Genomic DNA, 22636 nt, shown 5'->3' with positions numbered 1-22636 from the left:
TCCATGCAATATTTAGGACATTCTCATTTAAGTGTATGTTTCTTTGTTGAATCTGGTCCCCTTATCCTAGATCTGGTTGGGCCTAGCATTCTGGTCACTGAGGGTAAGGTGAGCATCATTTTGTCCCTGGGTCTTTGCCAGGTGGATATTTTGAACCCATGGAGATTTTTCCTCCATTTTTATATTTACCAAGCATTTAAGTAAAATATACACATTAACTAATTTCCCCTGGGAAAGCATTTTCCAGAACAAATCAGACTAAGCTAGCTTAATGTCTTGGTACATTTTCTACAAGTGTAATTAAACTTCTCCTTTTTCTTTCTTACCATCTTTTGAAACTTTACCAATGAGAATATTAGTAAAGTCTTTATTTTTGTTGAGAACAATTATTTTCACTTAAATTTCCCAGCACAGATTTGGCTTTTAAAATTTTTTTTGATCCACTTCAAGCTTTATCAAATATCACTCGTTGGCATTTTGAGTTACCTTTCATGGAATTATTTTAATTAAGTCCGATTTTCATAGGTCAATATTTATAGTTACTGGCAAGATTATTCTGTTTTTAATTTTTTCCTTCCTTCCTTCCTTCCTTCCTTTCTTCCTCCCTTTCTTTCACAGTACTGGGAATTGAACCTAGGGCCTAAGCAAGTGTTCTACCACTGAGTTACATCCCTAACCCTTTTGTTTGTATTTTATAACTTTGACAGGATTGGCCTTGAACTCTAGTCCTGTTTCTTCCTGGGATTACAGTCGTGTACTACCATGCCCAGCTGTTTTTAATTGCTTTAACAATTTTACCAGGTGTTTCAGCTTACTTTTATCTTTATTTCATTTCATTAAATAGGTAATTATGTATTATTTAGTTTTTAGTTTATTTGATTTAATACTTCTTATTTTTATCATTTTATGGTATTTCACCAATAATTACATATCTAAACAACTATAAGAGTGACCATTTATATTTATTCCTTAGTTAATCCTTAAAAATTTCTACAGCACTTCCTTTCCAAATTGCCTGCATTGCTCTAAAGCTGTGGTTCTCCACCTGGGGTGCCCTTTGGCCTCCTCAGGAAAGTGCTGATGCCTGCCACCCAGTGCAGCACTCTCACTTGATCCATTTAGAGCTCAGACGTTGGTGTCTTTTAAAATCCTGGGTCATGTTAAGAGGCAGTCAGGATTGGAACATTGTTCTAAACATTTAGAGCTGCTCCATCCAATACAGTAGCCACTGTCCATAAAAAGCTTTTTAAATTTAAGTCCCTAGAATGAAATAAAGAGCCACTCCAATAATCCTAGTACTCAGGAAGCTAAGGCAGCAGGATTGAGTGCAAGGCCAACCTGGGCTACATAGTGAGACCTGTCAAATAAAAAGAGAGAGAGAGAATTGGAAAGTGGGAGAGAGAAGAAATGAGAAGGGAGGGGACAGGAAGAGGATGGGGAAGAGGAAAGGGAAGGGAAGGGAAGGGAAGGACAGAGGTATGGGAAGAGGCAAGGCTATACAGAATGAGAGAGGCCTTGAGGGGAATTCTAGTTGCAGATGGAAGAAGCAGAGGATGGAGGTCTGCAATGGAGAGCAGAGGTGATATAGAGAGAGAGTGAGAGAAGGAGTACCTTGGGCTATGAGCTACCTGACTGGAAGAAGGGCCCAGGGAGGATAGTGATGAGCTTACAGAAGACACCTAGGAATCCTAGAAATGAAGCAGGTGGCCCATGATAACCTGTGGTCCTCTCTAAAACCTACAGAAAGGCATGAGGACAGTTATATGGCAACAATCACCATCACTTCCTGACAAGAAAGTGGTGACTTGAGGGCAATGAGTAGTGGTTCAATGTAAAATGTTCACTGAATTTATTGGACTTTTCTTTCAAAATCTAAAATGTCACATAGTTGCTCTTGTCACTTCCTGGTCATTTCTTAATTTTTCAGGTGTAAAATTTCCAATGCTTCCAGGCTCTGATCCTTTTCCACTTTCCCTAAGTAGGGTGAAAGTGCCTTGCAGTCTGATCATGGGAGCATTACAGAACTACTTTGCGAGGACCAGGTCTCTCCCACTGCTCTTGACAGGGTCACCCCTAGGCATCGCACCAGACACTGTAGAGAGCTCCTTTCAGTCATTTCCTCACAGGGTACTGTTGCTTTTCTTCAGATATTCGTGAATGTACATTTAAATTTCTACCTACTTTAACTACATTTTAATTTTTAATTGTTAAAAATGCAAAATTGAATGCTTAGAAAAAAAAAACTATCCAAGTAGTTATAAGAAAGAAACTTCTGGGACATTATTAAATTTAGTAAGTTAGCTCTTCTGCAAATTGATGTTTGGGGAACTGATTTCTAGCAAGCTGGCCTGTAGTGAACTGGCCATATGAGGAACTAGTTCTCAGGGAGCTGGCTGCCTCCATGAGATGGTGGGAGAACCCCAAAATTCAATGTACCCAGCTTCTTCCATGCAACATATGATTCACAGGGCCATGACAGCCCGTGTGTGTGGCCTGGTCTACTCTCACCCTGCAGGTCCAGCCTAGCCCCTGAATTAATCCAAATATATTCACAGCCCTGCCTTTGTGGTCTCAGAAGCTTCCCCATGGGGCTTCTAAAAATACCAAATATGATAGCGAAAATGAAATGTGCATTTCCTCTTTGTGTCCGCGGTAACCAAACTTTCACCTTTGCCTCGCTAAATTCTCTCAACTACAGGGAAACAACTCTCCAGAGGGCCCCCACAACCAAACACTGGGGTTTCAGGAGCTTCTAAGAGGCACAAAGACCTGCCCTGCAATCACAGCTCCATCACCGACCTTTCCCCAGTCTCTGGGAGACTCCCTTTCCTCATCCATAAGAATGCCAATTATAGTAATAGTATCTAACCAATGGGAAAAGATCTCGTCTATAAGGCTCAGCACAGAGACAGCACTTAGTTAAGCTTTGGTAAGCATCAGCTTTGTGGTTTTACTATTGTTATCTCCAGCCTGACACTGGAGACACCCTCCCGATAAAGCCCTACCACTCCCTTCTGGCCCCACTGCTCCCTGCTGGCAGGGCTGCATGTTGTGACTCTGAGTCTCCCATAAAACCTGAGCCTTGTGCCCTCTATATCCCCACACTGGAACATCCTCCCCTTCTCACCTCTTCAAAGCCTACCCCTGCCTTTGAGTCAGTGTGGGGCCCCCCTCCAGGAAGACTTCAAGGTCCGCCCAATGTCCAGAGTTGCTTCCTCCCTTGCCTTGACTTCCACAAAGCCTCTGTGTGGGAAGGTAGCTTGCCTGAAGTGATTCCAACCCTTGCCTCTTGTGCAGCAGGGATGGCTGAGCTCCTGAGTTGAACAAGCAAGGCTCAAGAGGCCCTTGGCCTCTGGTGGGGGGTAAATTTTAAGAACTTTTGTAATCCCCAGTACATCAATAATAAAAAGTAATAAATAGATAAAATTTCCAATTAAATAAGCAATCATTAATAAATTATAAAAGAATTTTTTTTAAAAAGAGCCCTTGGCAGCAGGCTTAGCCCATGTCACACTCTGCAGCCCACCTCCAGTGAGAACGTTCTCACATTCCTTGAGACACTATACCCTGTACCCTTGGCCAGCAGAGCCACAAAGAAATGGAGACAGATTTCAATTCCAAGCTTTTAAGATTTCAAATTTTGCAGGTTTTTGGAGTCTGAGACCCTCCCTAGTTCCTAAACATCCCTCCTTCTCCTCTCTCCTCCCCCACATCAAGGTCACACAGCCAGGCCTCCAGACTTCAGACACCAGCTGACCCAGTTCCCAAACAAAGGCTCCCCTGTGAGCAGGTCACACTGAGCAAGCCCATGCCTGATTCTTAGACTCAGACTTCAGTAAACAGTGTCAGGTGCATGAACCCACCACACTGTGTGGCCACCAACACAGTTGTGTTGTCATGCCCATCTGGGACCACCAACCCTTACCTGCAAATCAAGACTTGTTGCCATGCACCCTCACAAGGCTGCATCTCCTGTTCCCCAACACCCACAATCAACAATCTCAAGGTGGGTTGGTCTTACCCCCCTCACCCCCACCAGCAGCAGATACAGAGCCATCTATTGCTTGCCTAGAGGGAGCCTACTTTTGCCACCATGACTTTGCTTCTTCTAGTCCCATGCCTGGCAACCCTCCCCACTACATACATGAACTAACTCAACAGAAAGCCTGCCACAGAGATCCAGTCTGTGACACCCCATATTTCTGTTCTGACTTCTGCACCATGAATCTCACCTCGAGTCCTACTTCTTCCACACAGCCCTCCTTGAGCTCTGCTTTGCCTGAAGTGTGAGCGCTGGTGCCCTCACAGCCCAGGCTGGTTAGAGAGGGAGCCCCACCTCAGGAGCCTCTGGGCTGGAGCAGGAGACAGGGAGCCTTCTCCTCCCTCTCCCTGGGGCACACACTGCCTGTATAAACTCGTGACACCTGATCCTGCAGCCTGGGCAGCTCCCAGTTGTATCCACCACTGAGTTCCTGAGGCCACAACTGGGTTTCTCCCAAGCATCTACCACTGGACCAGGCCCAGGAGAGGAGGTCCTCAGTAAATAAATGCTGAAATGTGGGACCCACAAACCTACCTGTACTTTTAAGTCACAAAGGGTCCCCCTCACCTCACCTGTTTCTCCCCATCGTCTCATGGTCCTTGACCACCACATGAAGCTCAGAGCTCTGGTCCAAGGGGATGCCCTTGAGGTCCCACTCAAAGCCCTGGAAGAAAAGGAGAGAAAGCATCTTATCCTGTAACTCCCAGAAGAAGTGACAGTGTCTAGTTACCATTGTGCCCTCAGAGCACTGGAGCAAGCAACTATGAATGAATCTAGTGGATGAGCTAGGGTTGGGGGTGGATGATGGACAGATGGATGAATGAATACCAGAGTTCCAGAGCTTCAGAGGTAACAGGGAGAGCTGAAGTTAACAGAGGAGAAGAAGAAACCACTCTCTCCTAGCCTGCTCTCCTATATTAATTCCAATTCATTCACAGGAAGCCAAGTCAAAAACATAGCTGGAAAAATGCCAAGTGACCCTGCAGGCTCCTCAGGAAATAAGAGCAGTGTGCTTGTCCAAATACCAGGCACCTGGTGGGATATGAGTTAGTGCCACGCCAGTTAGGTTCAGCCAGGAGCCCCGAAAACTTCCTCGGAGCAAAGGCTCCCATGGGCATCCCAATCCTGTCCCTCCAAAGTCACAAGGGTTTCCAAAAGAACACATGGGAGCCATCTATGCAGAGAACTGGACAAGGGGACAGAGGCCAGTGGGAGCCACTGGAGGACCTGGTAAATGAGGGAGGGCCATGAGGAGACGGTAGCTTTGGGCAGGGACAATGACTTATGTGAAGGAGACAGGTAGGCAAGGAAGCCCCTAAACTGGCTACCAGAGCTGGGGGAAGCAGACAAGAGACAATGTCTGTTCTTCACACCATGTCCACTATTGGGTGATGTCTTCATTTACCAACCCTCCGATCAAGGTCCTGGGGCCAGAACTTAGTTGGCACTGTGGACCATCATCTCCTCCCCTCCCCAAGGACACCATGAGAAAGCCACCTCCTCCATAAGCCCCCCTAACTTATCCTGCAGAGGTGAAAGCAGCAGAGATTGGAGGGAGGGTGAAAAAAATCACATACCTCATTCCACACAGGGTTCACACTGTTCTTGATGACCTTGGTTCTCTTCTTCACTCCTGCAGGAGACACAAAAAGTAGAGTAGAAAGACACATCCCACCATGCACTGTCTACCCAGTTGGATTCAACTCCTGAGACTGATGCCCTAGCTTAGCTGCCAAAGGAAATCTCACAAAATCACCATTGCCTGTGAATCCCACCAAGGAATGCCCAACGCCACTCATACAACTTCTCTCTCTCAGCTCTGAGACCACCAGACAGCAGCCTGATCAAAGGATATTTTTAAAAGAAAATGCCCAGGCTGGCCAGGTACGGTAGCTCTAACCTGCAATCCCAGCTAATCAGGAGGCAGAGACCAGGAAGATACAGTTCCAGGCCATCCCAGACCAAAAACAAAAGTTAACAAGACCCCCATCGCAACCAATAAACTGGACGTGGTGGTGTACACCTGTGATCTCAGCTTCCTTCCTTCCCAGGAAGGAAGATTGCAGTCTGAGGCTAATCTGGGGCAAAAACACAAGATCCCACAAGAAAAAATAACTAAAGCAAAAAGAGTGTGGTTCAAGTGGTAGAGCGCCTGCCTAGTTAGTAAGTGCAAGGCCTTGTGTTCAAACCCCAGTACTGCAAAAAAAGAAAATGCCAAGACTGGCTCTTCATATTATTGTCATTCCTGCCTTTTTTTTCCTGTGCAGTGGATCAAACCCAGGGCCTCACATATGCTAGACAAGCACTCTACTGAACTATATCCCACCACTCCTGACCTTTTAAATCTTTTTTATTGTAATTTTTATCTGAAAATGAACAATCTTCCTGGAAAAAGTATTCACTTTTCTTTTAAAAAGACAGTCACCTCCACACATCATATCATTGCATTTGTACAAAATGTCCAGAATAGGCAAATCCAGAGACAGGAGGCAGATTTGTTATTTACTGGAGTAGAAGAAGGGAAGAGGGGAATGGGGAATAATTTGGTTAATAGGCAAGGGATTTATTTTTGGGCAAATATAAGTGTCCTGGAATTATATTATGATAATAGCTGTATACAACATTGCAACCCCAAAATCATCTAAATTGTTCACTATTAAATGATTAAGATGATGAATTTTATGGTATGTGAATTTTACCTCCATTAAAACAAAATTCCTTCCCCGTCCAAAGCCTCAAAGTGAGCTGTCCCACGGAAGCTCTATCTGGCTTTGAGGGCTGAGGGAATGCAGAAAGACTTTGAGCTAGACAAAAAAGAAGAACTGACACTGACAGGACCCAAATGACATCCAGGGCACTTCCTCTGGATGCCTGTCCCCAGTGCAGTGGAGCAGGTGAGCCCTGAAGGAAAGCAGAAATGGTACGGGAGACCTCCATCGAGTGCCAGGCTCCATGACTCTGAATGGGAAGATTATTATATAAGAGCCTGGCCTGGGAGGAATGGGCCTGAGTTGGAGCCTCTGACCTATGGCTGGCCTGGGCAAGTGCTTTCCTCTCTCTGAGTCATCCACAAATGTGTTGGCAGAGTTTCCGGCCTCCCTCCTGAGAAGATACATAGTGGACCAACAGGATCAGAGTGAGGAGGGTCCCATTAAGCCCACACAGATGCAGACCCTCCTTCACTGATCCATAAAGAAACCATTTACTGAGGGTCCAGAGAAGGAGAGAAAACATCTAGAGAAGCATGGGCTGCTGTGCATTGCATTAACAGGGGCACAGAATGGACTACACATGTCTGACTTCTCCAGTAAGCATCAGGAATGGAAATGCCCAGTGCTCAACAGACGATGGAATACAACCTCACCTATGCAGGCTCCCTGGTGAGAAGCCCTTGGTCTCTACTGGACTGCTCAGCTTTCAGAGAGTTCAGCCTAGACCATGAATGCTCCAAACATCTGGAAACATCTCCCAGGAGCCCCAAGCCCCCCAAAGTTGAGCACTGTCAGTGCTTATCCAGTCTGAGGGGTGCAGCATCCTAGAGCTCAACCCCATCCTGCCAGGATCAGAGCAGGGAGAGGGAAACAGAGAGGGATCATGGATGTGGGCAATGGCTGTGGAAGGATTTGGAGGAGAAAAACAGAGAGAAAACCATGAGGAGAGGACATCTGGGAGGGGGGCTCAATAGATTCTAAAGCAAATATTTTGCAAACAGATTGTTGCTCAGCCTGCTTGAGTCACCCCTAAAGATTCTGATAAGCCTCCCCCGGTGGGAAAGGGTGAGCCCCCAACCCCCTCCCTCCTGGTTACAAATCACTGATGTTGACAAAGATGGTAGACTCTGGTTTGTATCTAGAATGACACAGACCACCATGAAATATCTCTTTCCTGTGGTTCCTTAGGACAGCAATTCTCAAACTTTTGGTCCCAGGATGTCAGTATTCAAAATTATTGTGGACCCCAAAGAGGTTTTATCTAGGTGACTTTTGCCTATCAAATTTTATCACATTAAAAATTAAGAAACAGGCTTTTCCATTTCTAAGTGATGTGGTGTGGGGTTAAAAAAATTAAATTAAAACTGAGATATTTGAAATATATATTTAGTAATTAATTTAAAATAATAAGAAACTCAATACAGGTTAACATAAGGACATTTATCTATGAAAAATAACTAACTTCCAAAACCAATGAAAAAGGAAAGTGGCACTCTTTTGCATTTTTACAAATCTCTTTAATGCTTGACTGGAATTATCATATTTATTTCTTTATTCAATCTGTTAACATACTTCCCATTGGTTGATGATACCTATGAAGAAAATCCAGTCAGATATTTAATTGGAAAATGGGGCATATTTTAATGCCCCATTACTTTTTTAGGTAATTGTAAATATTCTTTGAAATCCCATCTAAACACAACAAGTCGTATGTCTTAAATTTTTGGGGGGGAAAGGGGTGTTTTTCCTTTGTCTTAAACTTCTTAAAGGTAAGTGTCAATGTGTTATCTAAAACTTAACCAATGAACATTTTGTACTCTGTTACATTAACATTATGCATTCTGTATTATACTTTGAATCCCATTCATGATTCTGTAAGAACTGCATTGGTTGTTTGGAAACTTTTTGTTCAACAAATTATGTAGCTCTTCCAAATGTTGGCGCATTTTAGTACACGACATCAAAAAAAATCACATTCATTAGTATCACCATCAGTCTTATCAGAGAAGTCTATCTACTGGGAAACTAGAAGATACAAGTTTTCTAAAATTCCCATTTTTGCTTGAAAGCTCAAACTTTATGACTGGCCACAAATGAATATTAGCCATTTTTCTTGAAGGGTCACTTGTTAATTTTCAAGAAAATATCTGCCAAATCCTCAAATCTAAATAATAATGGTTTGCCAGTCATTCTTTCAGCAAAAAATGGTCTTTTGTGAACACCCCAACCAACCAACCAGTGGCTAGTTCAGCTTGTAATCCAAGTAGACACACAGTGCCTTTCCTTTCAACAGTTACTGTTTTTCATTAGCAACAGAAGTGCTCTGAGCATATGTCCCACTCCCTCTCACAAAATAGCCAGGCGCCGGTGACTCACACCTGTAATCCTAGCTATTCAGAAGGCAGCCTGGGCAAGCAGTTTGAGAGACCCTGTCTCAAAAACCCTTCACAAAAATAGGGCTGGTGGAGTGGTTCAAGGTGAAGGCCCTGAGTTCAAGCCCCAGTACTGCAAAAAAAAAAGTATATTAATAAATTTTTTGCTCCATCAAGGGCATTCTGTTTTTATGTTTGTTTTGGAGTTTTATTTTTGGAAGGCAGCTATGCTCACCACTATACCACCAACGCAAGCTGGAGTTTTATTTTTGAAACACTGGTGAATTGAACTCAAGGCCTTATCCTTGCTAGGTAGGCGTTCTGCCACTTGAGCCCACAACTGTGAGCCCTTTTTGGTTAGTTATTTTCCCAGGTATGGTCTGGAATAACTAAATGGGTCAACCTGGACCAAGACCCTCCTAGTTATTACACTTCTTGCACAGCTGGGATAGGAAGCATGTGTCACCATGCCCAGTTATTGGTTGAAATGGGGAGCTCATGAATGTTTGCCCAGGCTGGCATTGAACTGCGATCCTCCTAATCATCAACTCCTCAGTAGGTGGGATTATAGGTTTGAGCAACCATACCAAGTTTATTAAGGATATTCTTAAGTGAAACTGGCTTAAAAAAAAACAACAACTGTGAGTACCTGGAATATAAAGACTACAACCAGCAAAATTTGGTGCTTAGTTTTCGATGAGTGTCAAGGCACTAACAGTTTGACCTTCCATTGCCGTGTGCACATTAGTGCAAATGTCAACACAGTGAAAAAGGCAAATAGCTCTTAGTGTTATGAAGAGAGTTTTGACTTTGCTGACCTGCTCAAAGAGCCTTGGGAAATTCACCTAACATTGCAGCCTCAGTTTCCTCAGTAAGGTCATAATGCCTCCACAAGGAATTCTGAAAATTAAACAAGATCGGTATGTGAGGTGTCCAGCACCCAGCAGACTCATCAAATGCAAATTCACTTCTCTTGCCCTCCCCTCTGTGCCCCACTCCAATGCATTCAGGGAAGGTCTACTGACTCTCCAATACCCAGCTCAGTTGTCTCTCCTTGGATGACCATCCCTGACTCTCCCAGAGACGGTGCTCCCCAAGCTAGCTGGGATCTCATGCATTGGACAGCTGGGTAAGTATTTCTATTTTGGTCCCAGTAATCGGCTGAGAGTTTCAAAGGACAGGCACCATGCCTCCCTCATGTTAGCAACATAGTAAGATGTCCAGTAATTGGGTGCTGAATGAATGGACCCTTTTCTTTCCAAAGTTGGCTGCAAATTCTATCCCCTTATCAAGGAATAGCACTGCTCTGAGGGAACATCATAAGACTTCCTTACCAGTACGTCTCTGTGTCAGTGGATGGAGGGATGGAAGGAAGTACAGTAGGACAGGGAGATGTCCTGGAAGGGGTCTTGACCTATCCTGACTGGACCACTCTGAAACCTCTTGTAGGCATGTTGCTGGGACTCCAGCGGGAGCTGGAAACCTGACCTGGAAGTCACTCAATAGTAATCATTACTAAGAGGGCTTAGGTAGAACTCATTACCTTTCTAGGCTTTGGCTTCCCCTGGCAGTAAACTTAATAATAAGAGTGACTGCAGTAGAGTTGTTTCAAGGACAGAGATGCAAGCGAAGTGTTCATTTCCCCTCCCCTATCAAAAATTGGCTTCCTGTGACCTCCAGTAGTAACATGGAAAATTCCATATGCAGTCTCTCTTGAGATGTCCACTTGGAAACTCATTTCCTGGTGCTCTCAGCTAGCATAATTAAGCAATCTACATGTCAAGCCCTGGGCTAAGAATCTTTTAACTATTTCTAATTTTTGCCTTCTCTGAAGATGAGGAGAACAAAAACCCTCAATGAGAATTCGCTAAGCCCTGGTGAGAAGAGCCAACTCTGGGACCCTCTGGATAACATTAGGGAGAGATCACTGATGACACTATAGCCCCAAAAAGGAACAAAGAAAGAAAGGAAACATTAACCCAGGACATCACATGATTTATAGACACCCAAGAAAGAGAAGACACAATCGCTAATCAGGAAATTGTTAGGAAAATAGTTCCGTCTTCATCACAGATTTAACCCTGTACTATGCCTGATAATTAATTTTAACCTTGGGTGGGACATGTACGCATTTAACAGACTGGAGCGCTCACAGCTCATGGTGGGATAGAGAGAAAGGCCACACCCTCTCCACAGACTGCTCTACAGAATGAGGGGCCAGCAGGCATCTGTGAAGAATGTGCTAAAGCCTAGTTGTTCCTCAAGACTGGATTCCATGTATATAAGGTACCTGGAGCCAAAATCACAGAGATGGGTAAGGTGGTGGTTGTCAGGGCTGGGGGAAGCAGGGATGGGGAGTTAGTGTTTGATGGGTACCAAGTTTCCGTGGGGGAAGATGAAGAGCTCTGGAGGCCGATGGTGGTGATGGCTGCATAACAGTCTGAATGGGGGTTTTGTTTGCTTGCTTTGTTGGTGGTTTTGGGGTTCTGTTTCTGTGCGGTTTGGGACTTTTTTTGGGAAGGGGTGCTGGAAATTGAACCCAGGGTCTCACACATGCTAAGCACATGCTCTACACTGAGCTATACCCCCAGATCCATAATGTATTTGATACCACTGAACTGTCTACTTAAAATGGTTAAGTTGGTACATTTTGTATATGTATTTTATCGCAAATTTTTTGAAGGATTGTATTTTTTTTCTTTGCAGTCCTGGGCCTCTGACATGAAAGTACTATGCTACTGAGCCACATCTCCAGCCTCTTTATCACAAATTCTTTTAAAGTCCAGACAAGAGGTGGTGAGGACACAGGCAGTGGGACTTGGGGTCTACTGGCCAGTTTCAGAATGGGAGCTGGGCAGAGGATGAGTTTGAAATTCTGAGAGATCATATGGGTGGCTGCTGGTACCCCACCTAGAAAGAGAGCAGGAGAGAAGATGGGGGTGGGGCAGGCAGATACTCTGCCCTTGGGACTTTTGTTCAGAAGCTGCAGGGGGCCTCTAGACCCTGCAAGCAGCCTCAAGGCAGCCTCTCAACCATCCCACAAACGTTTATTGAGGGGTTGCCCTCTTGACACTGCTGTTAGAGTAACCACAAGACAAAGAAAGTGATAGGAATTCAACCAGAAAGCAGCAGCAACTGAAAGGAGAAACCACGGGCCTGGTTCCTGCTGAGGGTGGTCTGGTTTGCTTTTTGACATAGAAGGGTGACTACACTGATTGTTGATACCTGCCTTCCATCTGTAGACTCAAGCCTGTGTACCCCAAGACCTAGGTGACTGTCACTCCCCTCATCACTAGCTGAGCACTGCTCTTTTCTCCCTCAGGCACTCTCCATCCCCATCTTTCTAAATCCCATCCCTCTACCACTGAGCAACACCCCAGATCTGTGGAATAAAGTACAATACACTCTGAAAGTGGTAGTTTTTAAACTCGAAAGGCCAACTAGAATTGTGGAAGATATTTCTATACAAGTTTTTTGTTGTTGTTGTCAATAAAAGAAACAAAATCAACTGAGAGAGACTTGAAAACATCTATGACAAAATGTTATTATTCTGAATATATAAAGAGCACTTGCAACTAAGAAAGCTAACACTACCCTTCCCCTAATGGGCAAATCAAAAAGGAATTCAGTAAGAAATAAATACTAATAGGTAATGTTTCAATGCCACAAATACTATTTGAACTTTTAAAAACTGTTGAGGGTTTGCATGATCTTAAGAAAATAAGCCCTCACACTTGGCCAGGAGGAGCATAAAGTTAGTACAGACTTTCAGAAGAGCATCTGGGAAATGCCTTTGATAAATCTGCAACCTCAGACACAGCAGCTCCATTTCTGGCATCTACCTAAAGCAGAGTTAAATAAATTAGTCACCAGGATATTCCTCACAGTGACAATATCATTTAAGAATTGGATGTAAATATGAAGTATGATATAATCTAAATATTCATAAATAAGGTATTAAGTAAATTAGTTGTGGCGCATCCATACAATAAAATACTCTGCAGACATTTTTAAATGTATGTGGAAGAATACTGACTGGCATAGAAAAATGTCCCTGGCTTATTTTTTTAACAACAAAAAAAAAGCAAATATGCAAAAATATTGGGGGGGAGGGGCGGATCTGGAATGAGACTGCCTCCAGAAAGGAAGGCAAGGAGCCTGGGGAATTGTGGTGGAGTGCAGAGCTATCACCCTGACCTGCATGATATTACTTGGGTATTCCCTCCACCATTTATTCATTAAAGCAGGGCTTCTCCACCTCGGCTCTATTAATATTTTGAGCCAAATAAATCTTTGTTGTGGGTGCTGGGGAGCCTGGCCTGTGTGGTGTGGGCTTGTTAGCAGCATCCTGGCCTCTACCTACTGGACGCAAGTAGCCAACCACTTCCCCAGTTTCCCAAGCCATCTCCAACACTGCCAAATGCCCCCTGAGGAACAAAATCACTCCTATTGAGAGCCAGTGTGTTTCACAAATACATTTATAGTTCATGTACTTTTGTGTAATTTTTTAAGACAAAAGCATGTTGAAGGAAATCAGACAAATCATTAATGGATTAATTTAAGTGGCAGAGTTTAGGGTCTATTTTATTTTTTGCCTCATGCCTTTCTTTAATTTGTCATTTCACAGTGAGCACATACTATGTTTATAAAAAGAAAACGGAAGGCTATTTTCAATGTATTCAGTTACTTCCAGTGTTTCAAAAGCCAGGTTCAAAGACGCCCATGTTCCCACAGCCCACCTTCCCTGACAAGTGAGGCAGGAATGTTCGCTAAGGAAATATGGTTCTGGAAGAGACCCCCAGGCTCAGCTCATTAGAGAGAGGGGAGGGGAAACAGAGAGGACCCAAAGGATGAAGGGATGAGGGTGGGGGAAGGTGAGTTATGACCCTTGGGTTCCTGGCTGGGTGTTTGGGGAACCAGGGCAGGAATTCACCACACAGGGGACACAGCAGGTCTGGCCTTCAAGGAAATAAAACATTTGAGCTCCAAAGCACCAGGGATCTGGTTTTGTCCTTGGATGAATCCTCAGCCTCTAGAACAGCATCAGGCATATAGGAGGTGCGCAATAAATATTTGTCCAGTGAACTAAATGTGTGAATAAAGGATATAAATACTTGCATTACAGGATGGAAATGGTTGGGGTGGAAGATTATCTTATAGATTATCAAAGGCTATAGAAAATGCAGCTTAAGCTCCTTGTTCACACAAAATTCACACAATATGATCCATCAGAAAGGTCTACCACAGCCCAGTTACTTTCTGGCATTTTTAGTTAACTAATTATTAATGAGTACAAGAACAAAGACATAACCAGCATTCATTAATAGCTTCTACCCTGAGGTCCTTAGATGGGGAAGGCAGAAAGTGGCCTCAGCAACTAGCCTCCCAGAGCTCACAGTCTATTTTGGGAGGCAGGTCTTGAAATTTCATCTGTGGCCGGAATGCCCAGGAACAACTGCAAGGGAAACAAGGCCAGCCCAGGCCCATACATTTCGAGCTACGTGTTGGAACCAAGCACATAGGGCAGGCTGGTTTCTCTGCAAGGATGCCACTGGCCCCCTTGTGCCAGAGAGGGGTGGGCTCAGTGCTTTTCAGCCCCGATTGTGCTTTCTTTCTAAATACTGGGAAACCTTCAGAAATTAGCTCCCCAAGAGTTAGACATAGTAGGCTGGAAATGGACTTTCTTAAAGTTCCCTACACCATCCTGGTGTGCAGCAGTGTGGAGTATCCCCTTCCCCCAGCGAGGGCACTTTGTCAGTTCTGGATCTGATTCTAATGGCTTTCCTTCCTCAGCATCCACTCAGGCCCAGGCTCCATTGTGGTGAATGTACTGTGGGCAAGCACATTAATTTCACCTGTCACAGCATCTCCAATCAATTTTTCTCAGTGTGGTTTTATAGTGGCCTATATCAAGTATATGTTGAATGCTGATTCTTCGGACACCTCCCAGACCTACCAGATCAGAGGGATACCTCTGGAGTCTGTTTCGCAAACACAATATCCAGGTGATGTCAGGTATAGTGATGCAAAGCTTCTGGGCACATCTAGAGAATGTCTAGACACTGGGCCAGAAAAGGCACAAACTCTGCCAAGTGCCTTCTTGTGTTCAGCACTGGGACATACCAATGAATGAACAAGATGGGTTGCTGTTCTCAAGGACTCCTGGTGTGTTAAGTATGAAGCTCAGCATTGAACACAGGCCGGCTGGGATGAGTGTGCTAGTAGACTTGAAATGTACTGTTTTTCCAGAGAGGAGACTAATGACAGTCAAGGGAATCCTGGCTGTCTTCCTGGAAAAGGTGGTAATGTAGCTGGGCTTTGAAAGAGGAACATGCTTCAGTCAGAGCTACGTTCTATTATGTTTGTTTTCCTATGGAATCATTAGTGCAAATAAATAGTTAGGCTTTGTAAAGCGTGGAAATACAGAGTATGAGAAGGACAGTGGGTACATGTCCTTAGGGTATCTGGGCCAGTGCAACAGCCAAGAGGGGCCTCAATAAATCTGATCATCTGCCTGACTCAAGAGCAGTGCCTACTCACAGCACTGGTTGTTCTCTGCCATGACCATTGACACCTCATGTAACTTGCCCAGCTTTCAAATTCCTTATCTGGAGAATGGGATGTCACTGTGAGACCACCATGGGACTGCTGCAGAACCAGAGAAAGAGCTAGGAACAGGCCCAGAGGAGTTTCAAAGTATCCAGGAATTCTAAGATGATGTGATCCCAGGGGTTCAATGTCCTTAAGGTATTTCTTTTCCTGATCACAATGGCGCCACCATTTCTTCTCTTCTATTTTCTTTCTTTTTCTTCTCCTCTTCCTGCTCCTCCTCCTTTTTCCTCTCTTCCCCCTCCTCCTTCTTTTCTTCCTTCTCCATTTTCTTTCCAGTGCTGAGGATGGAACCCACAGCTCACACATGCTAGACAAGTGCTCTACCAGTAAGCCACACTCCAGCCCATAATTCCTATACAGCAAAAGCCCAGGTGGCATCTGACCCAGAGAATTAAGGAGCCTGTCTTCAAATCCTTGCATGGTGAACATCCTAGCAAGACACCGATCAATGAAAATGGTAACATTATCTAACACGTTTCAAATTGTGTCTTTCAAAAAGAGTAATAGATGTAAATAGTCCCATAACAAAGAATGAAAACTACACCTAGAGCTCACCTTGCCAAGTTGTTTCTTTCATCTACCATTGTTATTACCTGAGGTGGGGAGATACTTGGAGAAATGATAGAGGTAATGGGTCAGACCGAAAGAGCCTCCTTGCTGTTCCCACTGCTTTCCACCTTCATGAAAAGCCCTGCCACTGGCCCCCCTACATTTGACCATTTTCCACAATACACATTTTTTTAATTCCACAAAGCCACAGAGTATAGCTCCTAGCTAAGAGGAAACTCTCCTTTCCTTACTTATCTTTCTCTGCAGAACTGGGGTACTGACTCACAGCTATTGTTGTTCCTTCTCTCAATTTTGACAGATCCTTCCTCTTCCCTTTCCCCTCCTGAAACACCCCTGACCATGGGAATCTCTGCTTGAAGTGGAGAACCAAAGGACCTGGGGAGTCAGGAAGTACAGGAGAGAGACCCTCTAGTCTAAGCACCAATTATATGAGCTTAACTCCTTCAATTTGGAAAAAACATTTTAGACACCCTCAAACTTCCTAGGTCAAGACCCTATCCATCCTATTCTCTTACTCCTAGCTGAGACATGGTGGATTCAGTATGGCCAGTGTTCTGTATCTTTATACCAGGATGGATGGATGGATGGATGGATTAGACACAACTTTCAAAGCCTGCTGTTCATATACCCAGTTAAATGGCCTTGATTGCTCTTTGCCTTCTGCACCCATCTTCCAATCTGCCCTATGCCCAGTACCTGGTAAGAGCTTTGACTTTTTCCCTTCTGGGTATCAGTTTAGAAAAGTGATAATTACTAACATACTATGGTAGTTTCAAGTTTCCAAAGCCCTGAGGTATTTGTGCTGTTTGGGATTTCTGACCCTGCTGACAGGAAAAACTGCCATGGGTTGGATTTAGCTTCCCAGAGGGAGCCACAGAGCAGGCAGTCGGGTGGCGCCCTAGCGTGGGCGCGGCGGCCACGGAGCTCTCACCTCGGAAAGTCAGGCTGGCGACAGGGTCGCTGCGTCTGTCCTTCTTCACACTGGGGAGGTTGCTGGCCCTCACCAGCAGGCAGCACAGCATGGCTCCGCAGCCGCGGGCGCACACAGGCGCACCGGCAGGGAGGGAACAAGAGCACCAGGTCCAGACACCCACCAGGCAAGCGATCGGCACTCGGGCAGCCTCACCAAAAGGGAGCTGTCGCCTTCGCTGCGCCTCCACCGAGGAGTGGCCAAGGCCCGATGAGAGACCGCTGGGTGGACACCGGACACCCACTGGGCGGATCCTCCTTTCCAGCCCCTGCCCAGATCCGCCCTACCCGCGGGCGGCCGGGCGGCGCGAGGGGTCGTCGCGCCTGTGAGGCGCTGGTCCCTTGCCAAAAGGGTCCTCACCTCAGTCCAGGAATAAAGGCGCAGCTGGTTCGGGGCGCACGGTTTGCCTGCCCAGCGCTGACGCAGGGCTGCGAATCCCTCTGCACCTCCAGAGCCCAAAAGCCTAGACTTCACGAGACGCCGGTGCGCTTGGCGAGTGCATGGCGGGGAGAAATGGGTGCAGGGAGGAGTGTGGGGGGATCAGCTGCAGGAACACGAGCGTGTCTGCGGGAACCGCAAGTTGGAGCGAGCAGGGAAGGAGTGTGCATAGCGGCCGCGCCGTGAGCCCGGAGCCCCGGCCTCCGCGACGCTGGTCTCCTCTCCCGCCCGGTTCCCGAAGCTCGCCCCCTGGTTCTTTCCACTCCCGCTGTGTGCGGGATGCCGCTCTGACCTAACGGGAACCTGGGGCCGGGAGAGTTTCCGAGGACCTAGCCCCAGAGAACACGTCTGGGAGCTTTCTTTATGCAGTCTAGGGTCGCTCGGTGTCCCGGGCTGAGGTCTGTGCTCAAATCATATTGCGTTCCCTGGCGCAAGGGTCCAGCCGCTGCTCATTCTATTCCCTGCAGTTCCCCACCCGCAACAATCTCTAAATCCCCTAATCCCCACGGCGGGGAAAGATGCGTATGGCTTCAGTCTTGAGCCCTGGCAGTCCTTGTTGCACTTCCGTTTGTTGTCTGGTTTCTTTCCAGCTTATGATCTTCTTGACCACAGGGCCCTGGCTTCTCACGTTCATATCCCAACATCCCAGCAGGCAGTGGGACAGAGCACTGTCTTCCACCTCTCAGGTCCTCAACAACCAACCTCCTTATCGTCCTAAATTCCCTATCTAGTTATTAGCACAAAATCTCAACTCCCTTCCCCCTTTCTTACTTTAAGAAATACCAGCATTTTCATAGGGCTAAACTATAATAACCCAGGCGAATCCAATTCTGCCTACTCCGCTTCGGCACCCTAACTGCTAAATGTGTTGGAGACTAACACAGCTGTCCTGAGTCATGACTCGTCGCTCAAGTGGACCCTACTGCTGCAGGCGACCACGCTGTATACTTCCGAAGTCTCAGCAGTTTCCTTTGCTAGACAGCTATTTTATACTTTTCTCTCTCCCCAAACATCCAGCACCCCATCATTCACCCCCAACCTCAATTTGCTTCCTATTTACTGAGCAGAAATGGTCCTCAGACTCCCAGGCCCCTTCTACTTCCATCAGGATCTGCGCCAAAATCCTTTGCTTTCTCATCTGTTCTTATGAATGAAAAGAGACCAGTGGGACGCCTAGGCAGAGCTTGACAGGCTTGACCCTGTCATCATTCAGTGACAAGGCTCTGGCAATCCTGCCCACCGACCCCCCAACCCATTACCAAGTTTTCTGTGTCTATTGGATCATTCCATCAACAGACATGATGTTACTCTTTGTTTGCTGTTTTGCCCAGGGCTGGCCTCAGACCCCATTTACTACTCCTACCTATGGCATCTGGAGTAGCTCGGATCACAGGTATGCACCACCATCCCAGGCTTGTTGATTGAGACAGGGATCTTGCTAATATTTTGCTTGGGCTGGCCTGGAACCTTGATCCTCCTGATCTCTTCCTCTCAAGTAGCTGGGATCACAGGCTTAAGCCACCACACCCAGTCGATGTTACTCTTAATAAAGCACCTTCTTGACCTTATGTCCTCTTATTAGTGTGTGTGTGTGTGTGTGTGTGTGTTTGTGTATGCATGTGTGCGAATGTGTGTGTATGTTAACCAAAGTGACATATTTCCTTTTTTTTTTTTTTGGTGGTCCTGGGGTTTAAACTCAGGGCCTTGCACTTACTAGACAGGTGCTCTACACTTTATCCCTGCTTCCCACTCCCCATCTATTCTTAACCCAGTCAGTATCACCGGGTGTCACTCCTTCACTCAAAGGCCTTTGATGCCTTTTATTCAAGAGTAAAACCCAAGCTCCTTAAAGACATTTAAAGCCCTGCTTGGCCTCACCTACCCTTCTTCCCTACCACTCCCTAGGAGGTTAGCCTTCCAGCTATTTCTCAGACATGCCAATGCCATGTAGAGTCTTTGCTAGCTGTTCCCTCTGACTGTAGTGCTTATTCCTCATGTTTCATGGTGAAGGAGAACAGGAGGGAGAATGCAAGGTTATCCCTTCTCCAGAACTTTCTGTAGCTGCTTGGACCCTCTCCTCCACTCAATGGGAGTAGCTTTTGATGGCCAGTCAATTTAAAATTACAAATTGTAACCCTTTACTTCGCCCTTTCATGTTTTTTTTTTTTTACCACCAATGACAAGGAAATGTATGTGCTGTATTTCTCTTCCATCGTCGTCCCCATTGGAATGTCAGCTCCGAGAAGTCAGGGATTTCTGTTTGCTTTGTTCACTGTTGTCTCCTTAGCTACCTGGAGCAATGCCTGGCATGTAAATATTTTCTAAATGCACTGATGGACCCATTATTAGTCACCTCTGGCTTGCTTGAACCAGGAATAAGTGTCCTGCCCTCAGGACACTCAATGTCAGGGAGTAAAGACAAGAGATGGCAGCAACCACATACAAGGGCACTATGAGAAGTGCTCTCAAGAGCAGAAAGTCCATAAAGGAGCCAGCAGTTCCCATTGGTGTGGGACATGGTGAAGGAGAAACAGGAAGGACCCTCTGTGCTGCCTCCTAACTATCTACCTTCTCACTCTCAAGATGTGGTAGACACTTGGTTCCTTCCCCATATCTAGCCCCTAGTAACACTGCCTGTTCAGGTACCCAGCCCCAGATCCAGGGTGGACCTTGATCTATCTGAGTCTATCTCCCACCAATGGTGACTGATCTAGCAATGGGTGTGCATCCTAAGTTGTTCCGCTGAAGGCATAGGTTTATATGCTATGAACAGAGAACCAACTCATTTAAATAAGGAGGCATGTACATCCAATTTCTAACCAGCCCTAGGATGTCTCATATAACCAAAGACAGCAGAGCAGAGGGCAAAGTGGAATCAGCTTGGGTCCAGGGTGAAATTGTGGAGCTATGAGGTGCTTATGCCCAGAACTCATCCTGTCTCTGACTTGCCATTTAGGTGAGTCAATCACTTTAAGGCTATTTATTGTGTAGGCATATTTGAACCAAGGATTTCAGTTACTTGCAGCCTAAGTCATCCTTCCTGACACCCACAACTTTGGTATCACCTAGGCACCCACAGGCTCTAAATGCCTCCACCAAGTCCTACTGAGGCAAGAAATTCAGGGAAAGTACACAAACCAGGTCATGGGAACAGGAGGCCTCCTCTCAGATCATCTCACGGGGAACAGGTGATCTAGCTCCACCCAGAATCACCCCCAAAATGACCCTTTTGAAATAACATTTTCATCTGGACCCAAACTGGGGTATGCATACCAGGGTCCCTAATTATAGCTCATGAATTCATCAAAAGAATCTCCTAAGTACCACCCAGATTTCCTCCCCTTGCTTACTGCTTATAGTATGTAAAAATGCCCATCTAAGCCAAGGCATCAGTACTCTTGAGCTACAGGTGCTGATCTTAAGCCACCTTGTTCAGAGCCCACTCCCTCCCCTTCCTTGGGGAGTATACTTTCCTGCTTTCACTCACTCTTTCTGTGTCTCAATAAAACTCTGCTACTACTTGGCACTCTGTGTGTCTCCATCCAGTTCTTTGTTCAGGATGCCAAGGACCTGAGATCTTCTCAAGCAGGGTCTTCTGAGACCACCCTCTGGTAACACTGTCACCCTACTCTCCTGCCCAGGTTACTGCAAGTGTCTTCTAACTGGCCACCTCACAGTCATTCCAGCCACATCCAGTCTATTATCCACATTGCAGTCAGATGATCTTAAAACTACTATGATTAGGCTGCTGCATGCTGAACTCCCCTGCCCAAGGGCCTTCTGTGCTCTTATGATAAAGCCCAGATTCCTTTCCTCAGCCCAGAGGGTAAGGCTACTCAGCCTTTTGACCCTTAAGCTTCAGCTCCCTAAGCAGGGCTCTCTAAAACATGCCCTGCTCCCTTCCAGCTCTGAGGTGGCTATTCCCTATGCCTGCAGCTGCCTTCTCTGCTCATTTTGCAGGACCATGCCATTCATTCTTGGGAATCTCAAAGCTCAACTATCTCTTCCCCAGGGAAACAGTCCCTGACCCCAGTCTAAGTTGGATTCTTCTAGCAAATAAGCATAATTACTTGTTTAATGGCCAGCTAGACTGTGGAGTCAGTGAATGAGGACAGAGGCCAAGGTTGTCTTAGTGACCCAGGTATTGCCAGTGTGCAGTTCAGGACTGGTCTGTAGCAGATGTTGCATATGGCTCACTGATATGGGTTCCACTTCATAATGGGTTTAAGCCAGTGGCCTCAAGGAAGGCAGTACTGCCCTCTAGGGGATATTGCGATGTTCTTTCAAAAAAAATGGTTACAGTAAGTAATTCCTGACTTTGTGGCCCCTCATCCCACCCCTGCGCCATCGCAGCACATACCATCACACCACACCCTAATGCTACCTCTGCTCCAATACGTCAGAGTCAGTGCTGGTAATCTGTAGGGGAAATAGCTAATATTTCCAGAGGAATATTCTGAGGGACTTCAACAAACCCTTGGCTTGCATTCAAGAAATAAGGGTTCTATACACCTCTTCTGCAAACCAGAAAAGCAACAGCTGGTGACCTGAGTCCTGGACACATCCTAAGGTCTGTTTCCCATCCCAACCTCCAGCTTCCTGGCTTGGCCTCTGTTCATTGCTGAGTACTTTCCCTAAGCAGATAGCTGTTCTCTTGCATACTTCAAACCGGGACCTAGAAACTCAATAGGGCTTCTTCCCAAGGGGACTTGTATCAGGAATAGAGCTCTAACAGAGAGTATAACTGACATCTCAATTTATGCCCTCTATATATCTGTTCTCTTCTTCTATGGACATTTCCCATAGAGTTTTACCTGGCATATGACCACTCAAACAGAAAAACTACATTTCCCAACTTCTGCTGTAGCTAGATGTGGCCATGAGACCAAATGATGACCAATGGACAGAAGGTATGTAAGTA

At 45.7% G+C, this 22636-nt stretch overlaps 1 protein-coding gene across 22 annotated transcripts in view; it reads right to left on the bottom strand.

Annotated features, from left to right (window-relative positions):
• Dysf (dysferlin) overlaps positions 1-22636 on the bottom strand; it is a 204423-nt gene that overhangs the window by 175001 nt on the left and 6786 nt on the right. For 11 of the 22 annotated variants that reach the window (XM_074049937.1, XM_074049935.1, XM_074049943.1 and 8 more), the window contains exons 1-3: positions 17239-17470; positions 5620-5675; positions 4615-4706 (exon numbers count right to left, since the gene is read on the bottom strand). In XM_074049937.1, the coding sequence (XP_073906038.1) occupies positions 4615-4706; positions 5620-5675; positions 17239-17329 (239 nt within the window). In that variant the 5' untranslated portion in view covers positions 17330-17470. Of the gene's footprint in view, positions 1-4614; positions 4707-5619; positions 5676-17238; positions 17489-22636 lie in introns of those variants that run through there. The other 11 variants (XM_074049934.1, XM_074049942.1, XM_074049944.1 and 8 more) reach the window with 2 other exon arrangements.

Source organism: Castor canadensis, chromosome 12 (assembly GCF_047511655.1).
Source record: "Castor canadensis chromosome 12, mCasCan1.hap1v2, whole genome shotgun sequence".
NCBI classification, from domain to species: Eukaryota; Metazoa; Chordata; class Mammalia; order Rodentia; family Castoridae; genus Castor; species Castor canadensis.
The sequence above is the reverse complement of the archived record's forward strand: the minus strand, read 5'-3'. Positions and strand labels throughout refer to the sequence as shown.